The following is an 11,362-nucleotide window of genomic DNA, read 5'->3' as shown; positions in this document are numbered from 1 at the left end:
TGTGTGTGTGTGTGTGTGTGCGATGGTGGTGAGAGGTGTGACTCTGTGTGTGTGTGTGCGTGTCTGTGAACACAAGTGTATGTGGGTATTCAGTAATGAAAGCTAGGATCAATGTGAATAATGATATTGATTCATGGTGGGACTGTCGTTAGAGGGACGTGGTGGTGGTTATGTGCAAGCACCAGTCCAGTCACATGTACATGGACACCTACATACATGCACATAGGTAGAAACACAGGTAAATACATCTGACATGTCATACATGTGTCATACACATCACAAGGGCAGAGTCACACAAACACCAGAGACAACACACACACACACACACACACACACTCACTCTCACACTCACACTACAGCTCCCATGTCACATATCTCAACACCAAAACACAAGGAAACGATGCCCAATGTCCATGAACACATAAGCACAAACAGATGCCAGAGAATCGAACCCTTGGCCAGCCACTATCCTCTGTCACCAGCAGTGGGTAAAACTGCCGCCTTGCCAGGCAGAGAGCAAAGCGGTGATCAGTCCCCACCGCCCACAAAGTGGGTTGAGGAAGATAACGCGGTGAGGTCACTGCTAATCAGCAATGGTGGCCATGTCCCATTCCTTGGTTGCTGAGCTCTTTATCAGCACCTGAGTTCATACCGACAGTCATTTTCTGTGTTTTTTTTCTTCTTCATCAAATAAATATGTTTTATGTTTTTCTTCTTTTTTCTACATATTTTCACAATAAAAGCTATTTTTTGTGAGTAAAATCTTGATTTTGATGTCTTTTCTGTTTTGAAATATAATTTTGATAATTATTATCAGTATTGGTTGCCAGCCTCTGTTTGAGTTTGCTATCTCTGTGCGCCATTGAAAGGACCGGAAGCCTTCTTCAAAATTCAGTGTTTAATGTGGACAAGGATTGCTTTCTGAGGTGGCTGATTCATATTTACAAATTTCAGAGACTGGGATGATAAAACATTTGTGTGGTCCATCATCAGATACACATTGTAAGACGTATGGGTAATGTGGTATTGCTGTGAAAATGCACATGTTTTTTAGCTGTCAAGAGTGTAGACCTGCATTTCCTGGTTACTCTTTTGTGATCATTGTCTGATGTTGAGGATGATTTATTTTCTTGTTTTTTGTTGTTGTTTTTTGGTTTTTTGTTTGTGATTACATCTTTCAAATAAAAGATGTTTGATAATGAATATTCACAGAAAGTTATGTATGTTGTACAAAATGTTACTGTCAAGATCTGGTTTTATTTACTATGTTTCTGGACTGAGGATTTAGAATAAAATTGGGTTACTGAACAAGTAAACAGTTAAGGAACATTCAGTTTGAAAGATGAATCAGTTTGTCATTTGACATGCATCTGAAGAAGTTTTGTAAAAAAATTGACCTGACTCAAATTGTGAGTTGCAGATCAATCAACTGATGTATTGAATTCTTGTTTTAAAGGCCAGTTGGTTGGTTGTTAGGTAGGTTGGCATATAGGTTAGCCACTTGTTGGCTGATTGCATGGTTTGTGGATAGCGTGGTTGGCTGGTCAGGCAGTGGGAGGGTGGACGGTGGGGAGGGGACGTGGGGTGTTAGTGGAGGAACGAGCAACAGGTCAGATGAATTGGATCAGAGGGAGAAGGGCTAAAGACAGAGGTAACCAGCCGGCATGTGCCCTCTGACAAACCAAGGTATCATGCATTTATCGCATACAGCCACGATTTCTTCCAGCTCAGACGTGAATGGCGCTTGCCTATCAAGGCCCCTACAGGTTGGGGCAGCACTGGGCTTCACACCTCAAGGGAGTCCACCATCAGTGACTGGAGGGCCCTCCCCTCCACCTTGTGATATCAAGGGACACAGAAGATTACTGGCTGCAGCAAAAAAAAAAAAAAAAAAAAAAGGAAAAATTTGTGGTTTTCATGCTCTGCTCTCATGGTGACCTCAGTTTCCAATCCCTTCCACTTCCATGCTTGATGTGAGTCTTGTCAAGGTCTTCGGTGTTGGCAGGTTCATGGGGTATTGTCACTGGAGGGATGTAGAGGCTGTCTCCACTGTGGGGGGTGGGGGGATGCTCATTCCATCTGGCTCCATGACTAATTGATTATTGTTGTTAGTAGGGGTCTTAGTATGATGGAGTCTCCCGTTGGTACGATTGATGAGTAGGCAGGCAGGCTTATCTGTCGGTGTGTGTCCTCATATGGGAGAAGAGGCCGATTCTGGATGCGCAGCACTTCCCACAAGTGTTGCAAGGGAAAACGTCTCCAGAAGTTGAGCCCTGCTTCCTTCGCTCACGCTTCTCCTTAATGGCCAGCGTTCTCCTCTTTTCAAACGTCTTTATGCCACTAGAGCACAGCATCCTCCAGCGACAGCGGTCAAGGGCATCAGTTTCCCAGGAAGCGATGTCTATGTCACAGGCTTTGAGGTTGGTCTTTGGTGGAGTCCTCAATACAGTGAATTAGAACAGGCACTACTGAACACCACCAAAGTGACTCAGCAGCAGTGCAGGGTCTCCTCTGGTGTTGTGGCCTACTGGCAACCTTGCATCAAGTTTCCTGTGGACTACCAGCGCTGGGACTGATGGACAAACTCTGGTGTGGCCATGTTTGGGGGACTCGGAATGTGCACCGTGAGAGTAATGCCACTGACACAGTGCAGATGACTAGGGCAGCAAAAATCAAAGAAACAAAGAAAATATACATACACATACATTAAAAGGAACGTTCCACAAGTAAGCAATGGCAGTGATGTCCAGAGGCTGGAAGGGGCATTGTGAAAGTAAGGCAACAGGCTTGGGACACATACCAAAACTGTTAGTCCATTTGTTCTTTCATGTCCATCGCATGCGGTTTTCAGAGCTGATGGTGTTTGTGTCTGTCTCCATCACATGCGGTTTTTGAGCTGATGGTGTTTGTGTCTGTCTCCATCACATGCGGTTTTTGAGCTGATGGTGTTTGTGTCTGTCTCCATCACATGCGGTTTTTGAGCTGATTATATATGTGTGTCTCTCCTTTACTGTGGTTTTCAGAGCTAATGATATGTGTGTCTGTCTCTGTCACGTGTGGTTTTCAGAGCGGATGTTGTTTGTGTCTCCAGCACATGTCTCTCTGTCTCCATCACGCGTCATGGTTTTCAGAGCGATGCGGGCGCCAGCAGGGGGCAGTGCGGCGGTGTGGGTGCTGTGCATGCTGGGAGTGGCGGGGGTGGTGCTGGGTCTGGAGGAGGCACAGACGTGTTTCCAGTCCAGCCAGGAAGGATGTACACTGGGCCGCCCCCCGTCAGTGGTTCTGTCTCTTCCCCTCTGTCTGTCTCTGTCTCTTCCCCTCTGTCTGGCTGTCTCTGCCTTTTTCCCTCGGTCTGTCTGTCTCTTTCCCTCTGTCTGTCTATCTGTCTTTCCCCCTCTGTCTTTTTCCCTCTTTCCCTCTGTCTCTTTCCCTCTGTCTGGCTGTCTGTCTTTTCCCCTCTGTCTGTCTGTCTCTTTCCCTCTGTCTGTCTGTCTTTTTCCCTCTGTCTGTCTGTCTCTTCCCCTCTGTCTGTCTGTCTGTCTCTGTTTTCCCCTCTGTCCGTCTTTCTCTTCCCCTCTGTCCGTCTTTCTCTTCCCCTCTGTCTGTCTTTCTGTCTTTCTCTTCCCATCTGTCCGTCTTTCTCTTCCCATCTGTCCGTCTTTCTCTTCCCCTCTGTCTGTCTTTCTGTCTTTCTCTTCCCATCTGTCCGTCTTTCTCTTCCCATCTGTCCGTCTTTCTCTTCCCCTCTGTCCGTCTTTCTCTTCCCATCTGTCCGTCTTTCTCTTCCCCTCTGTCCGTCTTTCTCTTCCCCTCTGTCTGTCTTTCTGTCTTTCTCTCCCCTCTGTCTGTCTTTCTCTTCCCCTCTGTCTGTCTTTCTGTCTTTCTCTTCCCCTCTGTCTGTCTTTCTGTCTTTCTCTTCCCCTCTGTCCGTCTTTCTCTTCCCCTCTGTCCGTCTTTCTCTTCCCCTCTGTCTGTCTTTCTGTCTTTCTCTTCCCCTCTGTCCGTCTTTCTCTTCCCCTCTGTCCGTCTTTCTCTTCCCCTCTGTCTGTCTTTCTGTCTTTCTCTTCCCATCTGTCCGTCTTTCTCTTCCCATCTGTCCGTCTTTCTCTTCCCATCTGTCTGTCTTTCTGTCTTTCTCTTCCCATCTGTCCGTCTTTCTCTTCCCATCTGTCCGTCTTTCTCTTCCCCTCTGTCCGTCTTTCTCTTCCCATCTGTCTGTCTTTCTGTCTTTCTCTTCCCATCTGTCCGTCTTTCTCTTCCCCTCTCTCCGTCTTTCTCTTCCCCTCTGTCTGTCTTTTTGTCTTTCTCTTCCCCTCTGTCCGTCTTTCTCTTCCCCTCTGTCCGTCTTTCTCTTCCCCTCTGTCTGTCTTTCTCTTCCCATCTGTCTGTCTTTCTGTCTTTCTCTTCCCATCTGTCCGTCTTTCTCTTCCCATCTGTCCGTCTTTCTCTTCCCCTCTGTCTGTCTTTCTGTCTTTCTCTTCCCCTCTGTCCGTCTTTCTCTTCCCATCTGTCCGTCTTTCTCTTCCCATCTGTCCGTCTTTCTCTTCCCCTCTGTCCGTCTTTCTCTTCCCCTCTGTCTGTCTTTCTGTCTTTCTCTTCCCATCTGTCCGTCTTTCTCTTCCCATCTGTCCGTCTTTCTCTTCCCCTCTGTCTGTCTTTCTGTCTTTCTCTTCCCATCTGTCCGTCTTTCTGTCTTTCTCTTCCCCTCTGTCTGTCTTTCTCTTCCCATCTGTCTGTCTTTCTGTCTTTCTCTTCCCATCTGTCCGTCTTTCTCTTCCCATCTGTCTGTCTTTCTGTCTTTCTCTTCCCATCTGTCCGTCTTTCTATTCCCATCTGTTTGTCTTTCTGTCTTTCTCTTCCCATCTGTCCGTCTTTCTCTTCCCATCTGTCTTTCTGTCTTTCTCTTCCCATCTGTCCGTCTTTCTCTTCCCATCTGTCTGTCTTTCTGTCTTTCTCTTCCCATCTGTCCGTCTTTCTATTCCCATCTGTTTGTCTTTCTGTCTTTCTCTTCCCATCTGTCCGTCTTTCTCTTCCCATCTTTCTGTCTTTCTCTTCCCATCTGTCCGTCTTTCTCTTCCCATCTGTCCGTCTTTCTCTTCCCATCTGTCTGTCTTTCTGTCTTTCTCTTCCCATCTGTCCGTCTTTCTATTCCCATCTGTTTGTCTTTCTCTTTCACTCTGCCCCTAAAATTCATAATGACAAGGTTTAGATTTGGAATTTCTGATTTGTTTGTACATTATTTTCATTATAGACATCATAATGATAATGACCTACTTTGTCCATCGTGTGAGGGTGTGAAAGAGAATGAAGTTCACTTTGTGCTTTGCTGTCCTGTTTTAAATGAACTTGGAAATCAGTTTATTCATCCAGATTATTATAGGAAACCCTCCATGTTCAGATTATCTATGTTAATATCATCTACTAAGGAATCAGTTATCAAACAATTAGCAATTTACTCATATAAATCTTTCAAAATCAGAAGTACAATATATGTAGTTGAAATGATTTGTGCGTGTACAGGCATAAAAAGTTGGTATTTGTGTTATGGTATACCTCTGTTTAGCAATTGACTTATATAAAGCTTTCAAAATAGAAGTACAAATGATTTGTGCTTGTATATGCATAAAAAGTTCCTATTTGTGTTATGGGATAGCTCTGTATAACTTGTTTACAGCACCCCTTGATGAGGGGCCATGGTCTGTCCCTGTCCGTGTCTTTCCCTCTGTCTTTCTCTTTCCCTCTGTCTTCAGGCACACAGTGGCTGCAGGATGTTGGTTTATTGTCTCATTTGAAGGGTCAGCACCCAGACAAATAGTCCAGGTCTGGTGGAGGGCTAGAAGACATATCACATATACTGTGAACATTGTGTTCACTGTGAACAGTTGCATGCTGGCAGTTGATTGATTGTGCAGGGTGTCTGATGATGTGGATAGTGTTTTTTCAACTTTCATGCTTACATACTTTAGGACTGCAAGGCGCGTTCTCCAAATTTTAAAGAAATTTCAGTTTTAGCAGTACATTAGGTGCAGCATATTATAAGGCAAAATGATAAACAAGTGGTCAGGGATTGATGGGTCAGTCACTGTTACTACCACAGTCATGTTAACACCTTCAGCAGGATTTGATGTCAAGGCCATCAGAACTCTCTTTACATGTGTTGTAAGGCCCTGACGTCATCATCAGAACTCTTTACATGTGGTGTTGTAAGACCCTGACGTCATCATCAGAACACTTTACATGTGGTGTTGTAAGACCCTGACGTCATCAGAACTCTCTTTACATGTGGTGTTGTAAGGCCCTGACGTCATCATCAGAACTCTCTTTACATGTGGTGTTGTAAGGCCCTGACGTCATCATCAGAACACTTTACATGTGGTGTTGTAAGACCCTGACGTCGTCATCAGAACTCTCTTTACATGTGGTGTTGTAAGACCCTGACGTCATCATCAGAACACTTTACATGTGGTGTTGTAAGACCCTGACGTCATCAGAACTCTCTTTACATGTGGTGTTGTAAGGCCCTGACGTCATCAGAACTCTTTACATGTGGTGTTGTAAGACCCTGACGTCATCATCAGAACACTTTACATGTGGTGTTGTAAGACCCTGACGTCATCAGAACTCTCTTTACATGTGGTGTTGTAAGGCCCTGATGACGTCATCAGAACTCTCTTTACATGTGGTGTTGTAAGGCCCTGATGACGTCATCAGAACTCATTACATGTTGCGTTGTCTGTTTGCTTGTCTGCTCTTTGTCACTATGAACTTCATACTTCTGAGTTTGGAGGTTGATCTCAACACGAGTGTAGCTCATAACAGTGTTTTGACAGATTTTAACCACACATTGGGCACACCATACTACAAGATGCATGGGTTGAGAAAAATGTCGTACTATCAGTTTGCATTTTCCTTTATAAAAAAAAAAAAAGTAAGAAAAAAATAGCGTGGCATTGATCTTATCCCATCTAACAGACATTGATGATGAAGAGACAATAGATTTCTTCTTCTTCGTTCATGGGCAGCAGCTCCCGTGTTGCTTTATGTGCATGATCGTTTTTACCCCGCCATGTAGGCAGCCATACTCCATGTTCGGGGGGTAGACAGTAGACATGCAAACAGAACTGACCGAGCTTCTCTAACTGACAGGGTCTACATGATGGTGGCACCGAGGCGGGTGCGCGCGGGGCAGGTGGTTCAAATCTTTGCCACCATCCTGCGTATGGAGTATGGGCGCTACGCCAAAATCAACATGCGTGTGGCGATCACCCAGGGCCAGAAGGAGGTGGCGTCCACTGAAGTTCTCTTTGAGAGGCCCTCCAGCAGAATTATGCAGCTCTTGGTGGGTCCACTGTGTGTGTGTGTGTGTACGTATGCGTGTGTGTGTGTGTATGTTGTGTTTGTGTGTGTGCAGGCGGGTGTGTGTGTGTGTGTGTGTGGGGGGGGGGGGGTGTTGATGGGCGGGGGGAACTGACTGGTTTCTGTTTGTTTTTGTTAACATTTTTATTCGTTTTTTTACAAAATACAAAAGAAAAACAAAAGAAAATAAACAAAGAGGAAAAAATTCAACCAACACAACCAAAAACAATTTACAAAAAACAAACTACTCACGAATTGCAAGTCTAGCGTTCTCCTGCACCCTTCACTTTGCACACAAGGTTTATAGTTAAGCACGCTGAGCATTCATTTTGTTGACTGTCGTGTTTGCACATGTGCACATGTACAGAAAACACTGACGTAGCTGTGGAAACCAGTGATTTGTTATGGTTCAGGGGCTGAAGAATTCCTGACATAGCTATGGAAACAGGTGGTGTGTTGTGGCTCAGTTGCCAGAGAAAAACTGATATTGCTAAGCAAACAGGTGATATGTTGTGGTTCAGGTACCAGAGAACACCTGACATTGCTAAGCAAACAGGTGATGTGTTGTGGTTCAGGTGCCAGAAATCACCTGACATTACTAAGGAAATAGGTGGTGTGTTGTGGCTCAGTTGCCAGAAAACACCTGATATAGCTATGGAAACAGGTGATATGTAATAGTTGAGGTGCCAGAAAACACCTGATATAGCTATGGAAACAGGTGATGTGTAATAGCTGAGGTGGCAGAAAACACCTGACATAGCTATGGAAACAGGTGATGTGTAATAGCTGAGGTGGCAGAAATCACCTGACATAGCTATGGAAACAGGTGATATGTAATAGTTGAGGTGCCAGAAATCACCTGACATAGCTATGGAAACAGGTGATATGTAATAGTTGAGGTACCAGAAAACACCTGACATAGCTATGGAAACAGGTGATATGTAATAGCTGAGGTGCCGGAAATCACCTGATATAGCTATGGAAACAGGTGATGTGTAATAGTTGAGGTGCCAGAAATCACCTGACATAGCTATGGAAACAGGTGATATGTAATAGTTGAGGTGCCAGAAAACACCTGACATAGCTATGGAAACAGGTGATATGTAATAGTTGAGGTACCAGAAAACACCTGACATAGCTATGGAAACAGGTGATATGTAATAGTTGAGGTGCCAGAAATCACCTGATATAGCTATGGAAACAGGTGATGTGTAATAGTTGAGGTGCCAGAAATCACCTGACATAGCTATGGAAACAGGTGATATGTAATAGTTGAGGTGCCAGAAAACACCTGACATAGCTATGGAAACAGGTGATATGTAATAGTTGAGGTGCCAGAAAACACCTGACATAGCTATGGAAACAGGTGATGTGTAATAGCTGAGGTGGCAGAAATCACCTGACATAGCTATGGAAACAGGTGATGTGTAATAATTGAGGTGCCAGACAACACCTGATGTAGCTATGGAAACAGGTGATATGTAATAGTTGAGGTGCCAGAAAACACCTGACATAGCTATGGAAACAGGTGATGTGTAATAGTTGAGGTGCCAGAAAACACCTGACATAGCTATGGAAACAGGTGGTGCATTCTGGTACCAGAAAACACCTGACTTGGCATGGTGTGTGGTGGTTCAGGTGCCAGAGAACATCCCTGATGGAAAGTACCGGCTGCGACTGGAAGGGACGCTGGCACAGTCCACGTTTGGCAACATCTTTGAGAACGAGACGGACATTGAGTTCACGACCAAACACGCCTCTCTCTTCATCCAGATGAACAAACCTCTCTATCGCCAAGGAGACACAGGTACAGAGCACATCATGTGTTGTATGGTGGTGGTGTGTGTCAGTGGTGTTATGTGTAGTGGTGTTGTGGTGTGTAGGGGTGTTGTGCGTTGTGGTGTGGTGGTGTGTAATGATGTGATAGAATGGGACACAGATACAGAGCATACTGTATCATGTGTAGTGGTGTTGAGGTGTGTAACGCTGTGTAATGACGTGCTGGAGTGGGACACACATACAGAATACATAGTGTCTGTGTCACTGTGGTGTTGTGTAGTGTCAGAATGGGAAACGGGTACAGAAACACACTGTGTCATGTGTTGTGGTTTGTCAGAATCTGCTGGTATGGATGGGGTAGGGATGAGTTGGCTTGAATTGTTTAGTACGTTCTGTTCAGATTGGTTTGGATCGTTTGGCAATTTATCTGTTGCAATGCGACCGGGTTTTGTTGGGCGACGATGAATAAGTCTGGAATGGACTTTGTTGATGCTCAGTCACTAGTGATGATGCAGATGATGGTACAGTCACTAGTGGTGATGATAATGTTCAGTCACTAGTGATGATGCAGATGATGGTACAGTCACTAGTGATGATGCAGATGATGGTACAGTCACTAGTGATGATGCAGATGATGGTACAGTCACTAGTGATGATGATAATGTTCAGTCACTAGTGATGATGCAGATGATGGTACAGTCACTAGTGATGATGATAATGTAACAGAATATGATTATGATGATAATGTTTAGTCACTAGTGATGATGATAATGTAACAGAATATGATTATGATGATGATAATGTTTAGTCACTAGTGATGATGAGGATGTTACAGTCACAAGCGATGATGATAATGTAACAGAACTGGTGATGATGATGATAATGTTCAGTCACTGGCGATGATGAGGATGATGTTACAGTCACTAGCAATGATGATAATGTAACAGAACTGATGATGATGATGATAATGTTACAGTCACTAGCGATGATGATAATGTAACAGAACTGGTGATGATGATGATAATGTTCAGTCACTAGCGATGATAAGGATGTTACAGTCACAAGCGATGATGATAATGTAACAGAACTGGTGATGATGATGATAATGTTCAGTCACTGGCGATGATGAGGATGATGTTACAGTCACTAGCGATGATGATAATGTAACAGAACATGATGATGATGATAATGTTCAGTCACTAGTGATGATGAGGATGTTACAGTCACTAGTGATGATGATAATGTAACAGAACATGATGATGATGATAATGTTCAGTCACTAGTGATGATAAGGATGTTACAGTCACTAGTGATGATGATAATGTAACAGAACATGATGATGATGATAATGTTCAGTCACTAGCAATGAGGATGTTACAGTCACTAGCGATGATGATAATGTAACAGAACTGGTGATGATGATGATAATGTTCAGTCACTAGTGATGATAAGGATGTTACAGTCACTAGTGATGATAAGGACGTTACAGTCACTAGTGATGATGAGGACGTTACAGTCACTAGCGATGATGATAATGTAACAGAACTGGTGATGATGATGATAATGTTCAGTCTGTAGCGATGTTGATGATGTTACAGTCACTAGCGATGATGATAATGTAACAGAACTGGTGATGATGATGATAATGTTCAGTCACTAGTGATGATAAGGATGTTACAGTCACTAGCGATGATGATAATGTAACAGAACTGGTGATGATGATGATAATGTTCAGTCTGTAGCGATGATGATGATGTTACAGTCACTAGTGATGATGATAATGTAACAGAACATGATTATGATGATAATGTTCAGTGACTAGCGATGATGATAATGTAACAGAACATGATTATGATGATAATGTTCAGTGACTAGCGATGATGATAATGTAACAGAACTGATGACGGTGTTTCAGTTCAGTTCCGCGTGGTGCCCATTTTGCCAGACCTGATGCCCAAACACGGCTCCATGACTGTCTACGTTGAGGTAATCCGTTCATGTCTACGTTGAGGTAAACCGTTCACATCACTGGCAGGAAAATTGAGTAAAATCATGGGCGGGGGTGGTTCCTCACTGTACAGATTTATGTATCAGTGCTTTGGTGATTTTTTCCCCCATTTCTTTACAGTTCGGTATTAAGACACACACACACCAGTAAAGTTGCCCTTGGATCCTGGATGCAAACTTTTCTGTATTACAAAAAAGAACAGTCCCTTCCACCCGTGTG

At 43.9% G+C, this 11,362-nt stretch overlaps 1 protein-coding gene across 1 annotated transcript in view; it reads left to right on the top strand.

Annotated features, from left to right (window-relative positions):
• The first annotated feature begins 865 nt into the window (after nt 1-865).
• The window catches only part of LOC143300334 (CD109 antigen-like), a 71,316-nt gene continuing 60,819 nt past the window's right edge, over nt 866-11,362 (top strand). Inside the window, exons 1-5 of the mRNA XM_076613934.1 lie at nt 866-1,002; nt 3,132-3,272; nt 7,147-7,339; nt 8,995-9,163; nt 11,051-11,121. Coding sequence (XP_076470049.1) covers nt 3,136-3,272; nt 7,147-7,339; nt 8,995-9,163; nt 11,051-11,121 — 570 coding nt within the window. The 5' untranslated portion in view covers nt 866-1,002; nt 3,132-3,135. The remainder of the gene's footprint in view (nt 1,003-3,131; nt 3,273-7,146; nt 7,340-8,994; nt 9,164-11,050; nt 11,122-11,362) is intronic.

The sequence above is a fragment of the Babylonia areolata genome, chromosome 26 (assembly GCF_041734735.1).
Source record: "Babylonia areolata isolate BAREFJ2019XMU chromosome 26, ASM4173473v1, whole genome shotgun sequence".
Classification (NCBI taxonomy): domain Eukaryota; kingdom Metazoa; phylum Mollusca; class Gastropoda; order Neogastropoda; family Buccinidae; genus Babylonia; species Babylonia areolata.
The sequence above is the reverse complement of the archived record's forward strand: the minus strand, read 5'-3'. Positions and strand labels throughout refer to the sequence as shown.